Source organism: Stegodyphus dumicola, chromosome 3, assembly GCF_044657685.1.
Source record: "Stegodyphus dumicola isolate Sdum_Otavi_A_Nest chromosome 3, ASM4465768v1".
NCBI classification, from domain to species: Eukaryota; Metazoa; Arthropoda; class Arachnida; order Araneae; family Eresidae; genus Stegodyphus; species Stegodyphus dumicola.
Genome location: NC_140770.1, coordinates 59968940 through 59994027, shown reverse-complemented (window position 1 = coordinate 59994027; position 25088 = coordinate 59968940). Strand labels below are relative to the sequence as shown.

At 34.7% G+C, this 25088-nt stretch overlaps 1 protein-coding gene across 1 annotated transcript in view; it reads right to left on the bottom strand.

The window, feature by feature from the left end:
• Positions 1–634: 634 nt before the first annotated feature.
• The window catches only part of LOC146998012 (uncharacterized), a 167151-nt gene continuing 142697 nt past the window's right edge, over positions 635–25088 (bottom strand). Inside the window, exon 2 of the mRNA XM_085812429.1 lies at positions 635–852. Within this exon, the coding sequence (XP_085668555.1) occupies positions 635–852 (218 nt within the window). The remainder of the gene's footprint in view (positions 853–25088) is intronic.

Below are 25088 nucleotides of genomic sequence, written 5' to 3'. Positions count from 1 at the left end.
AATTTTCTTTTCAAGGTGATTCTTTACCAAGGTATAACTGGTAAACCAGTTGTACACGGTAAGGTTGCGCCCTGGATTCAAAATAGGCTCTCTAAACCTCTTGACTACTTTATCAAGACCATTTTCTGAGCTGCACGACCGTTTGGGTTGTGTTCCTGCATGAATTTCAAGATTTGAAGTACAAAATGTCCTTGCATCAAAAACAGCAAAAACTTTAATTCCATATTTTGCAGGTTTACTTGGAATGTATTGAAGAAAGGAGCATCTTCTTATAAAAGGTTCTAATTTTTCGTCAGTTGTGATGTATTCGCCAGCATTTTTAACGAACTTTTCAAAATCATTTCTTACCGGAGCCAGTTTATCCATTTCTCTTCTAGAAGGACGATCTCTTAGGTCATCAAATCCCAAACATCTCATTAGGATTAAAAAACGTTTATGAGACACTGTTCGATGAAAAATGTCAAGCCCTGTCCCGTCAGTCGCCCAAACTTCGCAACATTTACGTGAGAAGCCTTCTATTTTAAAACAAAATTCTCCAAAACAAAGAAGACAGATAAATGATCTGATTTCTGTAATATTCTTGTGTCGAGCAGCTCTCTACCTTTCAAATTTGATGGCTATCTTTGACAAGATATCAATTCACGGAAACAGAAATGCTGAATTCATTACTAGATTCATCGCTTGAATCTAATGTCTCTTCAGAATTCGATTGGTGATCACTAAACTGTTCTTCATCAATTATTTCTTCGTCTTCTTCATTAACTGAATCTTCATCAGTCAACATTTCGGCTAATAGTTTCTGTAATCTTTTCATTTCATCGTCATAAATCAAATAGCGTGACATTTTTGCAACTGCCTGACATCTTTCACATTTTTAAATGACAATGCTAGCGAGGGTCTCGGGCCTGGGAAGCCCGGCTACTCAGTTTCTGAGAAAAGATGGAGGGATAAATTCCGGAAATGATTGTGAATGACATGTACCTGACCTTAAACTCAGCTACTAAGAAGTTCGATAAATTTCACCAAAGGGTGAAATTTTTGTATTATGTTTTTGTAACGACCGGGCCTGGTCGGACTTGCCTGTACCAGGGAATTGACACTCCGTAGAAATGTAGGTTTTTATTGAACTTCTCCTTTTTTGTTAACAGGATTGCCTGAGTCTTTTCCACATTAACCTTAATTTTCCATCTGATGAGTCAAGTCTCTAATGCATGTATGTGGTTTTGTAGCTGTTGTATAGCCGGCCTTGTGTAAGGATCACAGTGTCATCAGCATACATTGCGAGTTTTGTGTTGTTCAGAGTGGGTATGTCATTCACGTATATATTAAAAAGTATAGGTCCGCGAAGACTTCCCTGGGGGACTCCTGCAAGGAAAAGTTTAGGTGTAGAGAGAATTCCTGTGACACGAAAGACAAAGTGTCTACCTGTCATGCAGGATTTAATTATGTGTTTAATGTACTCTTGGAGCCCCGAAATGTGTAAATTGTAAATAAGAGCACCCAGCCAAACACGATCGAAAGTCTTAGCTTTGTCGAGAAAAAAGCCTCTTGTGACGTTATTACGTTGCAAGCCTTTACTGATTAATTCTAAATCTCTATACAGCTCTACACAGTAAAAGAGTCACAGAAAAATGGCTCAGAGTAAGTTTGTAATCACGTAAGTCAGGCACAGTCTTCTCATTTTCACTTCGATTAAGGATTCTGTACATACTAGCATAAGAAATATATTAGTTCATGCAGTTTTATACGTCGATATTTATAGATAATTGTTTTGGCTATGTTTATTATAATCTTGTTCACCGTAACGGCTGGAGTGCCTAAACCATCATGCTGTGTAAACAAAACTGAAATCTTCATCTCTGAATACTGTTCCACTAGTGTTTAAACCACTGAAATGGTGATTATGGTAGAACATCTTTGGTAAAAATTTACTCTACGGTAACCCTTGGCAAATCGTTTCTTATTTTATATCAAGATCGTCACCTGGAAGAATCGGCACAAATTTCAAGATTGCCGTTACACAAAACCAAAATAAGAAGTCAAAGACATACACAAACTTGGTGTCCATGTACACATCGACCTATTTTAACTTAAAAAAAAAACAGAAAACTGCACAAACTAGGTATTGTGCACTGCCTTAACTTTGCACATGTACACATTGATCTATTTTCACTTTAAGAAAACCAGAAAGTTAAAAATATCATGTTTACAAGAAAATATTCGCCACTGTCTTAACACACAGAGACAACCAAAAATACAAAAACAGAGAGGAATAAGTTACCAAAAATACATATTTTCTAACATAAAAATATTAAACAACAAAAAGAAAAATTAACACACAGAGACGAATAAATAAATGAAGCGTCATTTTTTTAACATACCTTTTTTTCACATGCATACGTTTAGGCTTTCCACCACCATTTCCTCCATCCTCCAGATAAGCAATTCAATTAAATTCATCGTCTGTTATTCACCTCAGACATACTCAAACGATGGTACCCACACCAAAATAATAGCAAGTTCAAAATACAAGACCATACCACTTACGTGCAACCAAACATAGCAATTAAAAAGAATGGTAAGAACCAAAAACACGGGTCCGTACAAAAGGGTTACTATTACAAAATGTAGCCCAAAACTAAATTTATCACAACACGTTGGCAATATTTCCAGAAATAACCCCTTTATATTGACAAAAACTTATTTTTTTCAAAGGCTATTTTCGCCAACATTATCAACATTACAATAACGGAAAAACTTATTTGTCGCAATGGGCTTCCAGATTTCACGAACAACCAATACCACTTGGCGATTTTTTCAGACAAAAAACAAGGTGTACCATACAGTAAAGATTAGCCGCATCTTGATTTACTACTGCTACAACATAAAATATACGTCTTTCGTAGATTTCTGCAGTTAAACTCAAAAGTTTAAAATTGCATTTTGCTTATCATGACCAGATTTTATTTTCTGCACGTAGTTAACAATTACTTATGTGTTGTCAGATAAATGTTACCAGATACAGTTAATTATTTTTTACTATCTCATGAGACAAGTTTTTTTGCTCCTGCAAGACAGCTTTACTTTGTGTTGCAAAATAAATTCCTTCTCACTCTTTTTAGACTTGCCTACACATTAAATTTTATGATTAGGTAAGATGTGATTATCATAATTTTGTTTCTCTCCTTATTTTGGCAACTTTATATGTTGATTCGTTATTTAGGTTACCTACCAGTGGCTGACTGATACAACTGCTCATATGGTTCAGCTGGTAGGTTGAGTTTAATTTCTGACATAAAAAATTTAAAAGGCATACCCCATGTTTATTTTACTATAATCGAATAGTCAAATTGAAGAAATAAATGAGCCTAAATAGATTGTAATATCAATGAACATTTTTAATGACAGAGATTAACTTAAACATAGTTGCATACAGCAGAGAAAAAAGGGCGAAGAAGTAAGAATGGTATACATATACATACATACGTAATAAACAGTTACGTCATCATACACCGCGCGGATAAACGCGAACGGCGCATGCGTCAGGAGAAGCTCTCTTAAGCTAAACGTCGTATTATAATTTATGATACAACACAAATAATGGCTACTCTGTTTATAGGTACTATATGTTAAAATATTTTAAAAGCTTCCTTTAATTTGCATTCTAATAGTGATTTGTTTAAATTTAATTATGAATTATATTCACATGTAGTAATTGCATTTTATTTATTTTTGGCAATGGCTAAGCTCCAGTTTAACTCCAGTATTTAGAGTTTTTATATACAGATGAATACATATTCCTCTTTTACATGGATATAAGATTATTTTTCAGGAATTTAAGGAAAATGTGATAAATTGGATTTATAAAAACTATTTTGAATTTTGAAAAGTGTTTTTCCTCTGTTAACCATAATATAGTGCCATAAATTTCTGAATGTGTTTAGTTTTCATCCAAATAAATAGGTTTACAAAAATTTGTCATATTAATAGTTATTGCAGGATTTAGCATTATTATAAATATTTATTATAACAGATTTAGCTGAACTACATGTTTAGTCTCTCTGCAGATGAAGTCAAAAGTAAGTGGTTAGATATTTTTCTGTATTCCCCATTACGTAATTTTATCTGGTAAATTACCATTACTTATATACTAAAGGTGAAAGAATAAGCTTTCCTTGAAAATACAAAAATTTTTAGACATTTAAAAAAATTGGTATACTTAAAAAAAATCTCAAGCTGCCACATATGCGAAACTGAAAATGTTATATATAAAATATTTCAGAAATATAAATATTTTCACTGTTTGTTAACTATAATTCACTGAATTTGTTATATATAATCACAGATTAAGGTAGCAGTGCTTTTTCTCACTGCGATTTCTCATGTATTTTGATTCATAAATACATAAATATGTTGTATAAATATTTTCAACATTTCTGATTTTTCGATAGTAACCATAGGAGAAGGATTTGAGACTATCTGTGTAAAGTAATTAGGTTTTAGATCATCACTACACCTTCATATACTTTCACTGGAAGTTTTCTCTGTATATATACTGGGATGTGACACTAAGCAGTTGACAGTATGTATTTAAGAGGTCAAAGGTATATTGTAATTAGTATTTAAAATCCTGATAACATCCCATACACTGTCGGTGGAACCTAGATAGGATGTCCAAAGGATATACTGGGATGTGACATTAAGCACTCGGGAAGATGAGTTTAGGAGGAAATTGGGATATTGTGGGATGTCCTGAGGATGTAGTAAGTAGGACTTTAAATCCTACCAACATCCCATACGCTGTTGATGGGACATAGATAGGATGATTTTTGGATAAAATGGGTTGTGTTTAGGAGATGAGTGGGATGTCCTGAGGATGTAATAAGTAAGAGTTCATATCCTAATAACATGCCGTACGCTGTCGATGGGACTTAGTTAGGATGTCCTGAGGATATACTGGGATGTGACACTAAGAACTCTGGAGGAGGTGTTTAGGAGGTTCGAGAGATATTCCGCGATGTCCTGAGGATGTGCGCATACCCCGCGAGCAACATCTTCGGGATATCCCAGGCATGTTTTTGTGCTATGTGGGTTATTTGTTTTTTCATCAAACTTGTTTTCTGATTCCAGTTACATAGCTTTTAAGGCCAGAAATTCGTCAACAAGTTAAAGTAAATTTGAATGATAGACGTTAGATGCAGTTTTCACAAATAGTTTAGCTTTCTAACAAGGTTTACTCATCTCAAGCGAACATAGTTTGCAGATTAGGTTACCGTGCTGTTTGAGCTGTGACAGATTAACAAATAGAATATGGTCTTTGTGCTGAAAATACAGCAAAGTCTAATAGATCGATACCATGAACTATTAGACCAAAACTCTGTTAAAAATTAATGTTTCATTCTGCTCAAAAACACTAATCTTAAAAGCTATTGGTCTGAACCTAGAGGCCATCCAAGTAATCTTAGAGAGCCAGCAAATGCATTTTTCTTCAGTTATTTAGCATTATTATGATACTATTTATCATGTCAAGGATTTGTAAGAACAAAATCGTGAAAATCCTGAGGATTTTCATGATTTTGAATTCAAATTTATATTATTTCGATTCTCACCAAAACCGGAACTGAAAATTGTGATATTAAACAAATTCAGAAATTTGAAGTTATTCATTTGATTATTTATGACTTGGCATTAAAATCGTTATAGACTATTTGGTTTTCATAATTATTTTTTACTTTCACTGCTGCTTGTATACTCATGTTTAAAGAATCAGGGAACTTCCCGAATTAATACAATATACACATTGACTACAGACACCTTGATATATAAAAAACTAAATTTAAGGAAAAAATATCTAGTAACAAAGTGCAGATCAGTGTTTTCACACACGCGTTTTGATACCCAATTGAGACACTTAAACTATACCTGGCTAGTAGAGAAAAATAATATAAAACTGTTAAAATTAAGACTTGGATGTTGAATAAATCTCACAAATACTTCGTTTCTGTTTTTGAACAAATGCATGGTATTCTCGTTCATTACTGTCGAGGAATATTATCATTTGTCTCCGACAGCTCTTAAAAAAATCTGTCATAACACTTTACTAAAACAAATGCATGCAACTTATACGGATTCGAGTATTAAATATTTAGGAAAATTAGTTCTTCAAATTTCACATTTCTTTATGCAATACATGTGACATGGAAACAGGTTTCGATACGATATTGCTATGGATTTTTAAAAGTTTATTTCAAATTTGAAATTATTATGAGAAAAGTTATTACCAATTTCTTACTCAGTGGTTTTTTCGTACATTCTTGAGGTACATACATTATTAAAATTGCGAACTACAACACAATATTTAAGAAGAACTAACACGGCATTTTATGACGCCGCTAAGGAGTGCCAACATATGGACATTTTCAACCTATTTCACTATGAAATTTTACACGAGGACAGGCACCTCCGTCCATATGCCGCTTTTCTACTCAGTGGAAACCAGGATTTTCCAACATAATTTGTGTTTTTAAGTATGTAGTACTCTGAAAAACTTATTTGACTTGTAAATAATGATGTTTAGAAATCTTAGCCGGATGATCATGTGACACACACAGCCATGCCCACAAGATATTACTTATATTTTTCCTGTATATACTATTTTACTTTTTGGAATCGTATTTTATTTTCTGCATTTATGACTGCAACACACACCTTTTATGAACTGATTTAGTACTATTTTATGTATAACTATTGTAAAACTTCAGATTTACAGCGCTACGATGCCTGGATACCTCATCGCCAACCAGATGTCTTATCGCTCATCACGTGACATTGGTCTCACCCCCTGCATCTGCTATCCTGTCTCCACGAGAACTACGTTCGGCATTTCCTTACCTGCAGCGCTCCTAGAAGCACCAAAGTTCGATAGCCGGAACACAACCTGCGATTTCGCAGGTTAATCGCGGCAAATAAGCGAGTTGGAGTTGGAGACTGCAACACATAACAATAAATAAACATTTTGTTTTAAATGAAACTGCTTTGTCTTTTTAAGGCAGAGCGGTGGCTTATGAATAAATTCTATTTTTGTATTAATTTGTATGCTAGGTTCTGTCCCTAAATTATTTCTACAGTTTTATGCCCATCACAAAAGATAATAAAAATGTAAAGCTTATGTTTGATTTGCAGCGTGTTGAAGATTTTAATATTTTTTGATTAAAAATTGATTTATGCCTTCAAAAGCTGAATTATGTTTAGTTGAGGACCGCTTTTTATGTAGCCCTTTAAGACGGTCAGAGCATACGCTTGGTTTCAAGATTTCATTCACGTGCGCGTTCGAAGTTTCATGCCGCATTTCGCTATATAGCTCCCCACCGTTCCCTGGGTATTTATGCCTGTTGCGATCCTTGCTGTTTTGTATTTTTTGAGTGATCGTTTTGCTGTGTTTAATTGCTGCGATATTTTTGGATTACTATGAATATTATTTCGGCCATAGATATTGAATTTTCCCGCTGGGACATTCTTCGAATTTTACGAGCTAAAATGGCACCAGACCTAGTTCGTAAGCCGATACCTCGTGCTCTTCGTATAAAGATACTATGTCCCTGGATGTGTAATCTTCTACTAATTTTTTTCGTGTGACACTTCAGACATTTTGGCTATTTCCGAATAATAAGATGTTCGACCATAATTATTTGGATAAATTATTATCTCTGGATGTTTCAAAATGTGATACTTCGCGCTGTGCACGTGTTGACTTGCTCATCGAAAATTTGAAACGTATCGGTATTGAAGCATACGCTTTCGCTCTTAAGGATAATATCGGTTCTCTGTTGCATTACTATAATTTACTTCAATCCAATGACCTTCAGGCGTGTGAGCAACAATTTCGTTGTGATAATTTCAAGAAAATTAACAAATGTGAAGACTGTTCTACTTCGATAATGGGTAAATTCGATTTCTTTTGCCAAGCAGAGAACGCGTATCATCAACGGGCAGTATCAAAGGAGTTCCTTGCAGTATGACCCTCGACATAACAGCCAATTTCACCATCACAGGGAAAAATTTAACTCAAAAATTTAGAGATAACCTCATTTAGACGCCATCCTGTGTTACAGTTCAGATTCTGTATGGTGACAAAATATCATCTCTGAAAGATGCTAACTTTTTGCAAGGCTCCTCCCTAACTGCGCAGTGACATATTTATTCGCGATTACCAAACCAATTTTAGTTCGAATATCAGATATACAATTTACGAAATACTCGAATATAACTGACAAATGCCCTTCAGAATCACTTTCATTCAAAAATGTTTTCTTATATTACCGAAATTAATTTTATGCTTAGCTTTATGAGAAAACATTTACTATTTGTTTGAAACAATTGACACTTTAAATGATTAATCGTATTCTTGCAATGTTTACAAATCCTGTTTTTACATACTGGATATGTAACATACAATAATTTATTTTTGTTAACCCATTAACCGCTGGTGTTGCGTTCACGCAACGGTCAAAATAAATGCGTATATAAATATAACTACCTAAAATATTTTATACCAGCAGATGATTTTGTGTAGGGAATATTATGAAGATTATATCTGTAAAAAATATTTGCCTTCAACAATTCATTTTGTTTATAATAATTAATCTCATACTTTAAGCAAAATTATCGACCGTGTATTTTTGCTGAAAATATTTAAAGAAAGAATCGCCGTCTTTATGAGTGATCTATTTTTAGTCAAGGTCACCGTTTATCAGAACATTACATCACTCAGATGTTTAAATTTGATTTGGAAAGGAAAGGAAAATAAGTGTTGCGCTGACGTCAGCAGGAAAAGGGTAGTCGATCTTCTTTTTCACTCATTCCTTTCGATGTTCTGGTTCATGTTCTGGTTGTTTAAAAATGCCTAGAACGAGGTATCTTACATTAGAAGAAGCCCTACCCTTCAAAGATTTTTTGATGAAGAAATAGATGATGATAATGTTAATAATGACCAGAATGAAACTGATATTGTTGTTGTTCCCCCAGAAATTGCAGAATCTGGTGGCGAACAAGAAAGGAATGGCAAGACCTAGTATATTCAGCATTCAAAAACCATTGTATGGAGATGGTAGACATTTTATCGTAAAGTCCGTTGATAACAAAAGACTTTGTTGTAAAGAGTACCATAGCCAGACTATTTATAGATGCGAAGTATGTAATGTAGCTTTACATCATGATTGTAATCAAGCTTGTCATGCTTGAATCTTTCCATTGAAATAATCTGTATTTGTAAAAGAAATACAATGTATATTTTAATATTAAATTAATTAAAAGTAAAGTGATTTGGTAGATTTATAAAACGTTATACATCAAAAATGTAATCCTGCGCTCCACTCAAAAGAAACATCACACGAGTACAATCCTACTCACTAAACATCCGTAGTCTTATTCCGCTGACGTTGCGCGAACGCAACACTCGTGTTTTCCACAGGTGAGAGCATTTTTTTTTTTTTTTTTTTTAAAATTTTATTTTCAATGTAAATTTATATTATAAATGCTTAATTTGATATTTGTTATTATTTTCATGAGAAAAGAAACATTCCTTGTAGTTTTGGCGATTAATGGGTTAATAAAGGTATTTTACCGTTTTAAATATGAAAGTCTTAAGATTCTCCTCCCCCGACCATAGCCTACTCACTTCCTCTGAGATTACACTTATTTTAGTATCATCTTTTCCTCTTTTTATCATTTTACGTCTCTATAATAGTTTTTATTTTTTAGTATTCCTTTCGCATTTGGTTATTAATGAGCAGAAACGGACGTTTGTCCCTGATGGGACATTAGACTCGAAACAGCATTTTTGTCGAAGCACTTATATCCGTTGTATTACTTTTCATGTTGATCACACACGATATTATCGCGCTGTACTATATTTAAAGAAATTATATGAAACATCCCTGGGTTAGGTGCTCATTTTCAGCCCGTTAGATCCTCGTGAATGGAAAAAATAAAAACTGGAGCTATATTCCAGGAAAACACTTTTCACAATAAAATGTTCAAATTGCTAACTTTTGCCTCTTAGTTCTTTTATTTAAAGAAACAAGTCTGGATTTCCATACTGCTGTGAAAATTATTACTATAAAATAATTTTGAAATTTTCCTATATATTCGCACACTATACATTAAATGCAGCATTGTTGGCACTGAAGTTTCCAATCTACGTTCGGAATTACGTTGCTGCAACGCATAGAAGTAATAAACATGCAGAAAAATTTTCCAGCTGTGACAGAAAACATTAGAAAACCACCGCTTCATCTCTAAGAGACAATGCAGTTCCATTCCAAAAATGAGAAATAGAACATTTCTTGATGCGAAATCAAGGAGAGTATATAAAGTTTTATACCGTATAAAAAATACTCGAAAACTGATATGGAAAAAACGAGCAATATTTTTTAATTGAAAGTACAGGATTCGTTTTGTTAATATTAAAATACAACCATTGCCATAAAAATTTGTGTAAAGAGAGAGTTGTCAGAATTAAACGAAATTTTACATATATAATTATTACTTTGATATAAGTAAGTGATTAGAAAATCAAAGAAAAGAGGATAATTTATTGCAGAAAAAAGTACACATGAACGGAAGTTTTAGTACTCTGTTAAACCACCTGTAGCGCGAATGCACGATGCAATACGAGCGAGCATTGTGGCATACAAGTTCCGTACGGTGTCCTGAGACATATCGTTACACAGTTGCTGTAAATGCGCCTCTGCTTCGGCTAATCTCGTCGGCTGTCCAACTCGCCATCCCAAATGATCCCAGATGGACCCGCTTGGTGACGAATCTGGGGATCGAGCAGGCCAGATAAGGATGGTAATGTGCCGAAGGCAGTCTTGTGAGATCCGTGCTGTGTGTGGCCGAGCATTGTCTTGTTGAAAACAGGCTTTTGGGTGCCCTGCCATGAGTGGCAACACATGTGGATGAAGGATGTCATGGACGTACCGCTGGCCTGCCATTGTGCCATGGATCAATATTAGGCGTGACCGTGTATCGTAAGCAATGGCACCCCTTACCGTCACACCAACTGTGGGAACGGTCTGTCGCTGTAAAGCGGATCCAGGATTGAGGCGTTCACCACGAGTGCTCCACACACGAAAGGGATTGTCATCACTGGTCAAATTGAATCTAGATTCGTCGCTGAAGGTGACCTGGTTCCATTCCGTTAAAGTACAATCTTGTTGTGCGCGAAATCACTCGAAACGGAGGCGTCGTCGGGTGGGTGTAGTTGGCAGCACACGTAATGGGTGCTACTATACTGGATGTCCCTCAAACCAGGCGCTTTGCGATGGTTCGGGAAGACACAGGATTCCGTATTGAAGCAGCTGCCTGTGTCCGGATAGCGGCCAATGAGGCAGTTGGCTCTACGCGTGCATGTTGTATGATGTGACGGTCGTCTCGACGACTGGTCTGACCAGGTCGTCGCCCTGTAAATGACGTCACGCAGGCCCACAATAAAAATTAATGGAGAGCGGATTAAGATAGTGTCGAAACTCAGATACCTTGGCGTCATTTTTGACGAAAAAATGAATTGGATCCCCCACGTGCAAAGCCTTAAACTAAGGACAACTGCAATAGCTCGACAAATGAAGATGTTCTATGGATATAAATGGGGACTGAACCCCCACATACAAAAGGTGCTGTATTCCACAGTGGTAGAAAGAATAGTCACGTATGCTGCGGCAGTATGGGCCTATCCAATGCAAGGGAGAAAGGTTAAACACACCTTAATGCCATTCAACGACCCTTTGCATTGGGTATTACCCGGGCCTATCGCACCACTTCAAGCGAAGAAATTAATGTGCTGGCAGGCTTACTGCCCCTGCACATCCGTGCTGAGGAGGAGGCGGCACGACAGCAAGTCTTACAACTAAAAAAATGGTCACATTTGATGAAGAAATTTACTCCCCTGAGGAGTATGAGGAAAGCTGCAACCCGTTGGATGTACACCCAGCGGCTAAAGGAAGAGGGGTATACGTCTCGGTGAAGCCTAAGGATAATAACCAGCCACTTGGCCTGACAGCTTACACGGACGGGTCAAAGTTGGACTAGAAAGTGGGCTGTGCCTACGCCGCCATGAGGCAGGGTTCATCATAGAAAAATGGAAGGGCCGGCTCAGACAAAACAACAGCGTTTTCCAAAGTGAAGCCTTGGCCATATTGCAAGCAATCCACTATGTACATTCCATAAGATGCAGGCAGGCCACAATAAAAACTGACAGCTTGTCAACATTACATGCGATATGGAACCCCGACCATCCCTCTGAAATTATTCAAGAGATACAGAAGGCCCTTAGAAATAATCCAAATTTTAAGATCACATTAGAATGGATAAAAGCACACGAGGGCCATGAAGGGAATGAAATGGCAGATCAGCTTGCAAAGGAGGCCACCACAGAAACAGCAATAGCAGAGACAGTTATACCATGGCCGCGTTCTTACTTTAAGCGTACGCTGAGATTGAAAGCCATGGGGAAGTGGCAATGTGAATGGGACGAGAGCAACACAGAGAGGAGGACCCATTACTTCTGTGGTTATGTGGACACAGACAGAAATATAGCAAACACGCAGCTCGCAAGGTTTATCTCAGGGCATGGTCCCTTTCCTGACATTTTCTACAAATGTGGTTTCTGCAATACAAGTCAGTGCGCATGTGGAGAACCGGGCTCGCCAGAGCATTACTTGGAGACATGCCCGCTGACTGAGGGTCTCCACATTAGACTACCAGATAATAACAGACAACCGTTCTGTAAATATCTGATTAAGCAACGGCACCTAATTAAAAAGATTGTGCAGCTAATGGACAAATTAGCGGAACTTAATCTGGATTTGTGCCAAATTGAGCTCCGTCACATAAACCGTATGTTATCCTCAAAATAAAATACCCTATGCAACTATAAGATTTAATTTCAGCAGTAAAAATTATAGACCCAGAATCAATGAGAGTATTAAGAATGTAAATATGTAAATAAATATAATAAGCTCGCGAGTAATACTATATAAATTTGCATGAGTCATACCTTCAACAAGCAATACAAACAGAAATGTAGAGTGGTGCAAGCAAGCAATGTACAGTGCATCCCCCTCAAAGTACAACGTAAATATGCTCAGTGCAAATGTGTTTATTAAGCAAGCGTGTTAATCAAGTGTGTTTTCAAGTGTACTCCAATTTACTGGCACACAGCATTATCACATATGTACCCGAAAATGTGCACTGTATACTCGAAAATGTGCATATAGGCCATCCTTAATATAAGAAATCTTATGCAATCATAAGGCCCAATGGTATCAGTAAAGATTATACATCTAGTATTTAAGAGAATACTCAAGAATGTAACTATGTAAATAGATTTCATAAGCATCGCTTGTAATATGTAATATGCTCCGCGTAAGTAAATATGTAAATATGATTGATGCAAAAGTATTAATCGAGTGCGTCGCAAATTGATTTCAGCATAAATAGTGCAAATATGTAATTAAGCCTCCTCAGTCTAGCAAGCAACATTACAAGTGTTGCCTCAATGTGGAAAGAGAGTTATGTAATGGTGTAAATATGTAAATAAGTTTCTATTGATAGCAAGCACTATTACAGGTGCAAAAACAAACGTTCACAACAGGATATGAATATAAAACTGCAGCAAATAAGGGATGTGAATATAAACTGCAGCGAATAAGTTTAGCAGGAACCCGAGGATGGACGACACTATGAATGTCTCAAAGCTTATAACACATGAACTACTACCAATGAACCGAACTAATAAACAGAAATCCAATGACTGTACTATATGTATCAGTAATTACAGACAATCATATGTAATAATCGAATAACAATGTAACAAACAGAATTATAATGTACTAGAAAGCAATATAATGTGCCAGAAAGAAAAATCTGTATGTAAAACCAGAAAATGCATGTAATCATATGAGTAGACATTGTAATGCCATCTGTATATTATTTCTATGATTAAATAAATAATGTGCCCGGGCGGTAGGATGGAGTGAGCTCCCGGGGGCAGTTTTAGACAGTAGGACCGCCACCGGGGTGAATTAGGCGTTGGGTTTGGGCGCCAGGTGTGGGGCCCTTGTGTGGCTTCACGGCTGTTTTAGATAAAGGTGGACGTGGTGCTACACCAATTAACCTATGGTGGAGGGGTGGTGCCCACGTCCTCCGTCGCATGTCGCATGTCCACTGGGTCGAACACCTCCTCAAAGAAAACTCAGAACGGCCAACCTGACGAGCTGCTCGCCGAGCTAACCACCCAGCTTCCATCATCCGGATGATTCTCCACCTCTCGAACTGTGACAGCTGCTGATATTGGCTTCGATGGCAGCGTAACGGCATGTCAACCTCAGCGTTTCCTGAGTAAAATATTAAGTACACTCAAACAATTCCTAGTTCCGCTGATATGCTAGAATTATCATGCGAACCTGCGTAACGTGATCCGTCTCTCTGAAGTAGTGCCGTTCGAAGCCTGGGTGTGGCATTTCTTGACTAACTGCTGTCGTGTTTGAAGGAGCGCTGAGGGTGAGGTAAGGAGTGTGACCATTGCCACGTGGGTGGGGAAATTTCAACTCATTGGTCTGGAGGAGTTTTGATTTGCTGTCCTGTGTCTCGTGAGTTGATAATGTCTGCTGATTTGTTGTGAGGATATTATACAGCATTTTTTACAAACAGTAATACAATATGAAACTTAAGATGGATAAGATAAATTTATTTACACTATATACAGGTCACGATAGCATTTCAATATTCGCAAATTAGTTAGGAAAATTTGTATCAATCATATGAGCTACAAAGGGTCTTAGTGTTCGATTTTCGTCTAACAGTTCATAATGGAAGGTAGCGAAATAGCTCAGAGTATCGCACTCAAGGGCTTTCGTAAAAAAACCTTCATTTCTTCGATTGAGATATTTTTACGTCCAATTTGAGGTCTTTATGCAGCTGGTCGTTACGCACGTAATAGTGTGCATTAATTACCAGACGGAGAAATTTAGATTGTAAAATTTTCAGTTTACAGATGCTCTTATCCGTAACCACAGCGCAAGCAGATGAGGCGTAAATTAGGATAGGCCTAAAGGTTAAAGTATAAATAAGTTTTTCTTCTTCAGGTCCACTCTGGAATTTTTCTCTATCATTGAGAAGACACTCAAACAATCTCTGCTTACCTGTTTTATACCCCAAGAAGAACCAAGTTCAACGCCATCAAGTGGCATTACGCAATTGGCTATTTCTAACGCTGCATTTCTAAGCATTTCCATATTTACCCGACATGTATCTTCATGCCAAATCTCCTTACGATCTCACAGTTACTTCTTGGTGTGCAAATTTTTATGGCAATGAGTGTATATTGCGTTGGCATGTGGATGCCTGTTTCCAGAATTCCCTTTGTTGCTGTTTCCAGCTATGTGTTCTGTATGAATCTACAGATGTTGATGAACGCTTTACTCAGATTACCATATTGGGTTTGATTACCATATTGCGCACCAGTACATTAATTATAAAAATTTGCAATCACAGAAATAAAAGCAATAGATTTGTAAAGATATATATTAAGGCAAATTCCTTTCTATTATTAAATTGCATTAAATATGAAAATTATTTGAAAATAATTGTAGTATCAGTACATACGGATTTAAACTGCTCTGAAATTTTGTTTACACTGTTATATACAATTTTAGAAACTATTTCTATACGCTCAGCATGTGAGGGTCCCACTAGCAATAGAGAATTAAAGTCGCTGGGCACTAGTTCCAATCCACGCGAACGAAAGGGCCAGCTGCAAGGGCGTCTTCTTGATTTTGACTTTCTGCATGCCTTCGTGATGTAACAATAGCATACTCGGAGCGTATTCGAGAGATCCTGGTTCGAGTCCCGGCTGCGGTATTGCTCAATTTTTATGTTTTCACTACGTGATCAGTGCTGGTGTTGTGTTGTACCCCGACAACATCTGACGCATACGGCGAATTCCATAGGTGTCTGAGCCTCCATCCTATAGCTCCCATGTTGCTTTCAAGTATTTCCACTGGTTCTTGCATCTGAAGACTTTCCTGTCCGGGCATCACTTTACCACAAGAGAAATATTGCAGGCAACTATGACAGGCTGCCTTCCTTCCCAGGCGGCAGACTTCTATGAGACTGGACTGCATATACTTAACCGACGATATAACAATTGATACAGTTCCGATGCTTGTTATGCTGAGAAGCAGCTGAAATATAGCTGTATCTTTTGCAGTAGGTCTTTAAAAGTTATAGTGCTTTGTTTTTTTTATGGTGTGCGGGAAATTGATTTTTCAGATGACCCTAGTATTGTTTAAATAATCATCATCTAAATCAGTATCTAACCCATTGAAATGATCATCTAAATATAAATCTTCAAAATCCAATCAAATTCATCCGCTAAATTTAAATCAGCATCTAAGTCAGCTAAATAATCATAACTATCCAAAAGATATCATCATTTCAAACCATCATATATATATCATTTCATCATCATTGAAAACATCGCCAAATTAAGATAAATCATCGTTCAAATTAAATAAAAAAATCAGTATAATCTAAAGCTTCATCATCAAGAACACCATTCTCATTTGATCAGTATCTTCATCATCTAAACCATGTAAATGATCATCTAAATTTTTATCTAAATCACCAGAATATAGATTATAAAATTATCACCAGATAAATCAAAATTATCATCTAAATCATTTAAATTATCCCCATCATCCAAAACATATCATCAGGTTAAACCGTCGGTTTAACATCAGTTTAACATCGTCACTAACCTCATCGTCGAGATAGATAAATTATAATCCTCCAGTTCACCTAAATAGAAAGCAATGTAACCCAAATCATCTTCTTCTTCATCGTCATTTAACCATCGTCTCCACTGCCGAAACCCTCTAAACTATTCTATAGATCACTATCATATCAGCTATAAAATCCTCATCAGTCAAATCTATATCATCATCAAAATCATCTAAATATTCCTCACCACACAAAACACATCATCATTTTAAACCATCGGATCACTATCACCATCGTCAGAATAAAATAAACCACAATCACACAAATCACATCGTCATTCCCATACTAATCATACGAAACTATATATCATCTACACCATCATCAATGAAGTCGTCAAATAAAAAAAAATCACCTAAATACAAAGTACTATCACCTAAACATTTATTACCATCATGCTCAATTAATCATATTCTTCATCACTATAACATATAATCACGATAACTTAAATAAAATATCATCAGCAGTTAGTGTAAATCCTAATCCTTAAAATTCCAGCTATATTATTTAAATCATCATCATTTAAATCAAGGTTTTTTTTTTTGGTGTTTCGCTAGTATAACATCAAAACGAGCCACTTTCATTTAGATACATACATGTACAGGTAAAAGTGTTGGAGCTTCATTAAAGATTGCACATCTATAGCTCCCAATCACTAACCGAATAGAGCACGGACGGAAGCCCAGAAGAAGAATAAACCTGCTGATAGTTCTTTAAAGAGAGATTTAGAAGTTAGTTTTTAAGTGAGGAGGACAAAAAGGGAGAACGGTTAATAGAAGAAATGAAAAAAACTAGAAAAAGGGTCATTAGAAGGTAGTAGTAATATTGTAGTGGGTAAATCAATTATTAGCCCATCGGATGAGACCAGAACTCGAAACTTTGTGCTGTTGGGAAAGGAGGGAAATCTAATAAAACAGGTTTTACATCAAGCTTGTATAGAACACTAGCAGCTTCGTCTGGCTATAAATGTACCGGAAAAATGGCTGAAAGAAACACCAAACGGTAAATTTAAAAACAGCGTAGAATTTTACTCTGCAGAACAACTTCATAAAAAAAGTTATTACGTGTAACAAAACTACAATGAAATAAGCAATATCCCTTAATACAAATATTAATTATCCTAATAAATAAATTAACCAACTTCTCTTTGCAAAATCTTAAGAACTCAAATGGTATAAAGGAGGTTAAGAACTTTGTTTCCTAAAAAAATCACTCAGAACTTTTCAAAATCTTAAAAACAGTGAAATGAGCAATAAATAACACAAAATAATACAAGAAACAAAAAATTTCTTGAAAACAAAGTATAATTAATGATATTTTATCTTATATTTTCAAGAGAAAAAAATTACAATGAAATAAGCTATATGTCTTAATGCAAATAATTATTAACCTAATAAAAAATTAACGAACTTTCCGTTTAAGAAAAAAAAAATATGCAAAACTTTTCAGTATCTTACAAAAAGTGAAATAAGCAAAAAATAACATGAAAACAACTCAAAAAACATAAAATTCCGCGCAGAATTTTACTCTACAGAACAACTTTATCAAAAAAAATTAATAAAAATGTATTATATATATATATATGTGAAGAATTTCAATCATTTATGCTGTGTTTTTTTTAGCAGCACAGAAACGAGCAAGATTAAATAGTGTACTCAACAGCCAAGTAAGAACATATTTTAAGAAATTATTATTTTTTTTTGAAGAATCATAAATGTAGTCTTAGCTTAAATTATCAGATGATAAGTTTAAAAAACAGGATCCATTTATTATTATTCAGGCGAAATAGCAGTTACAAAAATCAGATATGCGGAGTAAATAAAAAAGAATTATTAATAACTTTTTGTATGAAGTTTACTGCATCGTAACATTTAACAAAAAGCCCCGATATTCCTTTTGCGAGTCTTTTTATAGCCTCTGGAAAGGCGGAGCTTCCAAAAATGACGTCAGCCAATCCAGTTCGCTTTAAATATTTCGAGAACATTCTATAACTGTACGTGTAGAAAAGGCGGGAAAAACAACTTGACTACGGGGCTGTGGATTTAATTCCGCGTACTTTCAAATAAGAGCACGTCGCCATTAAAAATGAAAAGACATACAGATAGAATTTCAAGTGTATTCTTGATTATGGAATATTATTATTACATATATATAAATGACAATGAAATATGCCAATCTCTTAAAAACAGTGACATAAGAAATACGATGAAAACTTGTTGCCAAGCCCATATTTCTAAAACAATGGTGTATTGGTGTGTATTTTAATTATGGCAAAGCACACTAGAGCTATCTGCCTAAGAGGAGGGATGCCTTCGTGGAGGACTTTCTAAGGGAAACTTGGTCGTATACACGTGGGGAAAACCACGAAAACACCCATGCAGCCAGCCCGTTCGCGGGATTCGAACCTCAGACCGAACTACCAGTGTTCAGCGACTTTACCGCTCGGCCGCTGGTGCGCCCTAAAAGAATGAAACTATTCAAAATGATGCGATTTCATCAAAAATATATCAACAACAATAAACAGGAAAATTGTTGCCAAAATCACATTTTTAAAGATGTGAGATGTGCGAAGTGTACTCGGAAGCTTCATTTAAACATATTTTTAAAAGTACAAAATATTATCAGTTTTCCAAAAGTTTTTTGTAAAAGCAGTCGCAAGGATGAATGTTTAACGTGTCCAAAAATCAAAGAAAAATAAACTGTACATTTTTAAAAATAAACATTTTTAGAAAATATCCCGTTGAAAATGTGTTAAGCTCCATTTGTTAAATAAATTCGTATTTAATCGATTTATTGAAACAAGAAATTTATTTTAAGTTCGTAAAATATCTAAGTGCTTACGTTTCATGACGATTTGAAAATGGAGTGTGTAGAGTAAAATCTCGCTTTCCTATAGCCCATTATGTCTCAAAATGACGCGGTTTCGTCACAAAACATAAAATAAAAAAAAATTCGAATTCGAATTTCGAAAAAATCGCTTCGAGGTGCACTGGCCCTTGTCTAGATACACCTCATGTAGCAAATTTTGTAGCCCTCTGTCTATTAGCTTACGCGCAGCGCGAACGAAAGAAACACACACAACACACAGACAGACTCTTTCTTTTATTATATGTAGAGATATCATATGGCAAATTTGGAATAATTCTTAAAATAGAAGAAAAATATATGTAGAATAATACATCAAGTATACAATAACACATAATGTGCCATTATAACAAAATTTTGAATTTTCCAAATTTAGAATAAAATGCTAAAACCGAATATATCATGACAAATACTGAATAATACTTAAAATATGGGAAATAAAATATAGCTTAATACATAAAGTATAGAATAGTACATAATATATCATATAATAAAATTATAATTTTGAATAAAGTGCTAAAGTATAAGATAATATATGATATATCATATAATAAAATTAATAAAATAGAAGTATAACATGTAGAAGAGAATAAAATTTTATTTTAGAGTTCATGATCACAAATAGTTTTCAGTATTCATTAGGCAGAGTTCATAAGTGACTAAAGTGTTCATGATTACAGAGATCATAAAAAGTTTCTCGTTTAAGTTCATATATTTTACATGACTCATACAATATTCATAGCTCATTTTTGTCATGACACAGCAAATTAATATCATGACTCACCTTTTCAGTTCTAGTTTACTCTGACGACTCAATTTTTATATTTCATTCTGTTTATTATGGATTTTGCAAGGCTTTTTTTATTACGATCAGTACAAATAAGTATTTGTGACAAAGATCGATAATTATCTTAAAATTCTACAAAGGTGAAAATTAAATATTTTGTTATATTTCGTCTGTTGTAGATGGGGTTACTATGCATAGATTTAATCCAATTGTGTTACGTTTTGGTGAATTTGTTTCATATTAGAATGAAGATGTTGAAGTTTGCTGTTTGTTCTTTTGAATTATATATCAATATTTCTGGGTGCGCGAATATGAAACGTTTTCTTGAGAGGAGATGAGAAAAGATAGTGATCACTGTCTCCTTTCTAGCAGCATATACAGAAGTCAGTGTCTATTAAGTTTCTTTGATGAAAATAAACACGATATGGCCCATGGCCAGTACTATTACATGTTAAAAAGGATTATGTACTCTTGGCGTCAGTATTTCAATAGGGGTAGAACTAGTAATTTCATCGACCTGTAGATGCGTTATTCCATTGTTCTTGGCATATTTGGGTAATTTGTTCTTTTATGGGCAGTCGAAGATAAGATTTGGGAAATTTCGTATATAGAAAATTGCTTTCTTGATTAGGAACAGCTTCTTTGCAAGTTTGTCAAATGTTAAGTTACCGGCATTTCTACTATGGCCTCGTATCCATGATATATGAATTTTTAAATTATCTGTTGTTTTAGAGAGGTTATTGATGTCATAAACAATAGAAGTCTGATTTTCTGGGTTAGAGATAGCATAGATGGCAGATTAACGGTCAGTATTAATATTTGATTCTATAATTAAATACTTCAATTGAATTGTTTTTAGATTTAGTGTTTATTGCTGTTTTTATTTTTGTGTGTGATACAGCAGGAGATGTCTATTGTAAGGAGCAGGGCACATTTCCTTATCCTCTGTGATGTATATGGTTTTGTTATAAGTAATATTATGGCGAAGTTCATATATTGTAGAATCAATTGCTTCCTGAATGGATTCGACATGGAGTGGAATAGTTCCAGCTAAGATATTAAGAGTAGTTGTGGAGGTATTTCGAAAGCCTCTGGAAATATTAAGATTAAATTGTCGTTGTGTTGAGGTAAGAATTTTTTTTTCTTGTGGTTATAGGGAATGCCCAGATGGCAGAGCCGTAGGTAATCATTTTGGTTATTACTGTACGACATAGTAATTTGGTGATATGGCGATTTAAACCTCAGTTTGTGCCATGCACATGTCGAAGATTTTGACTTATAGAATGTGTGCGAATTTTAAGTTCTTTGAGATATTCGATAAGATGTTGTTTTCATGTATTATAATTTCCTAGGTATTTGATTGATTTAGTATGCTTGATTTTTTTCGCCATTTGTTTTAACAGAAAGTTGCTTAGTAAGATTTTATCCAGGTTTATTATTTGTCATGATTCTAGATTTGAAGGATTAAATTTCAAGTTTAATTTTCTTGCATTTTTGCTGGAATATGGCTATTATTTCTTGACAATTTCTTCGAAGGATTAAGTAGCACCTTCCACTGATAACAAATGCGGCATCATCGGCGAAAGCAGTAATTTTAGGAAAAGGAAGCCAGGCACTTTTTATAATTTTATTAAATGTAATATTCCATAATTCTGCGCTCATACATGCGCCTTGTGAACATCCACGAACTTGTTTTCTTCTGATTAAAGTATTATTATATAAAATGAGATTATGGCAATTATCAAGGAAATTATTTGTTATTTGATAGATATTATAATTACATTCAATATTTCTAAGTGCTTCTTTAATTGAAGGCCGCCATAATGAATCAAAGGCTGATTCAAGATCTAAGCTGATTATTGCGGAGTGTAGGTTATTGATTTTATTAACATCGATTTGATTTAGGACTGCACTGGTTGCATGAATGGTAGATTTTTGCTGCCTAAATCCATACTGATTTTCCTTGATGAAATTTTGATGTTGAAATTGGTATTCAAGTCTTCCTATAATACAACGTTCAAGAATTTCTCCAAGAGCTTTTATGTATAATTTGAATGCAGATTCTATCTGGTCCAGGAGCATTTTTGTTATTGAGTTTTTCAATAATTCGATTGAGTTTCATGGATGTAAATGGGATATCATTTTCGTGGAAGTAGATTAAAACGAATTAATCTTTGTTCAGTTGAATCATCATATATGCGTTCGTTTGGTAGAATAACATCTAGGATGTTTTCTAAAGTGATCTTCGTAACATTTTTATCATTATTTCCCGTATTAGTGACTGTAAGTTGCGTTGGGTGGAAGATTTTGTTGGTTTCAATTTTGTACAATGAGCCATACGTATCCTGGTTGTTTGAACAATAGTTGCACCATGCTTAACGTTTTCAGATATTATTTGCTTTTTATATGAGGCTTTTCGTTTTTTGTATTTTTGAAGTCGGTTTAGTCGTTCTTCATCATTTTGCGATGATTTGAGATTTCTTCGTAATGCTCGTGTTTTGTGTGTTTCTTTGCGGAGTTCTTTCGTCACCAGTTGATTTTTATAATGGGAATTGATGATCTTTTGAAGAAGGTACGTTCTTAGGTATCTTGAAACTTTCTGATAAGTTCCTTGGTAATATTATTAAGTTCTGTTTTTTTTTTTTTTTTTTTTTTTTTTTTGTACACAGAATAATAGAATTTAGAAAGTCATTTGAAATTGAATTGAACTTTTGTTGAAATTTCTTTTCTTTGTTATTATTGATTTTATATCTTGTAAGTGCAGTAAAGGACGTATATTCAGTTATATCAAAAGAGATATATTTGTTATCAGATTCAGTGTTCATCTAGTATTGATCTGTTGTTAATTTTATTATCAAGATGTGTTGTAGAAATAAGAAGATCAGTCCAATCTTTATTGTAGGTATTATCAAAGGTAGGTCGGTCAGTAAAATGATTATGTAGAATGAGATTGTTTGCATTTAAAAATTCTTCAAGTATTTCTCCTCTGTGGTGTCCTCTGATCGGTTTGTAAGTATCCCCATTAAGTACTATGGGAGTTAAAGTCTCCACTAATAACATGCGACTATTATTATTGTTGTAAGATTTTATTTAGTATGGATAAGTTTTTATTTGGATTTTTGACGGAGATATATAGATACTAGTAATAAGAAGCTGAGATGCATTAGTATTGATTAAAATTGTGATTATATCTCGAGTATTAATCATTATTGTAGAATTCCATTTATTGTTTGGAATGAATATGGCTGTACGAGGAGATAAAACACCGGTTGAAGCATGACGTTGAATAATTGTCCAGTTATTTGGAATTTTTCCTAGTCTGCCAGTGATGCAATAAGATTCTTGTGTTATAATAAAATCTGCCAGATAATCTACTTGATACTGACTTAGTTGGTCGGTGACGGTCTTCTCTCTTTGAAGATTTATTTTGAGAAAGCGGATGACATTATTATTCTTTTTATTGATGGAAATGGTCTATATATAGTCTGAAGGATCTTGTATTATTGTTGATAATATGTATTGGATTTTACTCGTCTAACTTCTGTTTGATATGTGGACCAGGAAATAGCTAAAGCTGGATGTTTACACTCAAAGTTTGCTTCATACTTTTCATTGTTAATCCAGCAGTTTATGCAGTACGGATTTTGGGAAGAACGCAAGAAACATGATAATTTCCGATGAAGAATGAGCATTTTGGTTTGTTTGTCTTATGGGAGAAATCCTGGCAGATTTGACATCTGCGTACACCGATAAACTCGGTTATTTTATTGGTGCGCCATCCAATATATATTTGTTTTTTACTCATAAAATTTTGGAAAGTTTTACCGTGACATTTTATGATCCATTTATTATTGTGATCATTCAGTTTAAATAAAGGTCTTAGCTCGGAAATATTATGTTTCTCGGGCGATAATTTGAATCAGTTCATCAGAGTTGAAATTTTTTGGAATATTATGAATTGTGCATTTTGGTATTCTGGCTTCAGGAAATTTTATGTTAACTATATCTTTTGCAACTGTTTTGGCAATGAGGTTATAAATGATTTTTTTCTATATCTTCTGGATTATGACAGTGTATTGGAAAGCCCCCTTGAAGAAGGGTGTTTACTTTTTTGACGTTGATATTTAATGTTTGCAGTGCTATTACTTGCAGTGGTATATGATTGATTTGTTCTATTTTTCTTTTCAGGTTCTTGCTTCGTTTGGTCATTAAATCAATCGTTCTACAATCGTTATCCAGTTCTGGCTCTTTTCGCAGTTCATCCGGTTTCCTTTTCGGGTTTGACAGTTCTTTTCCGGTTCCAGTTTGTTTTTCAGATTTGTATTCTTTTCCGTTTTTGCTTCTTTTCCAGGTATTGCGTCTTTTCTGACTCGTCTATATTTTCCAGTTCTGGCATCTTTTCCGGCTCTTGCTTCGTTTCCTGTATTTGCATTTTTTCCAGTTTCTTCTTCTTTTTCAGTTCTTCTTTGTGTTTTATTTTTTGCATTTTTTCCAGTTTCTTCTTCTTTTTCAGTTCTTCTTTGTTTTTTAGTTTTTGCATTTTTTCCAGTTTCTTCTGCCTTTTCAGTTCTTCTTTGTTTACTTGTTTTTGTATCTCTTC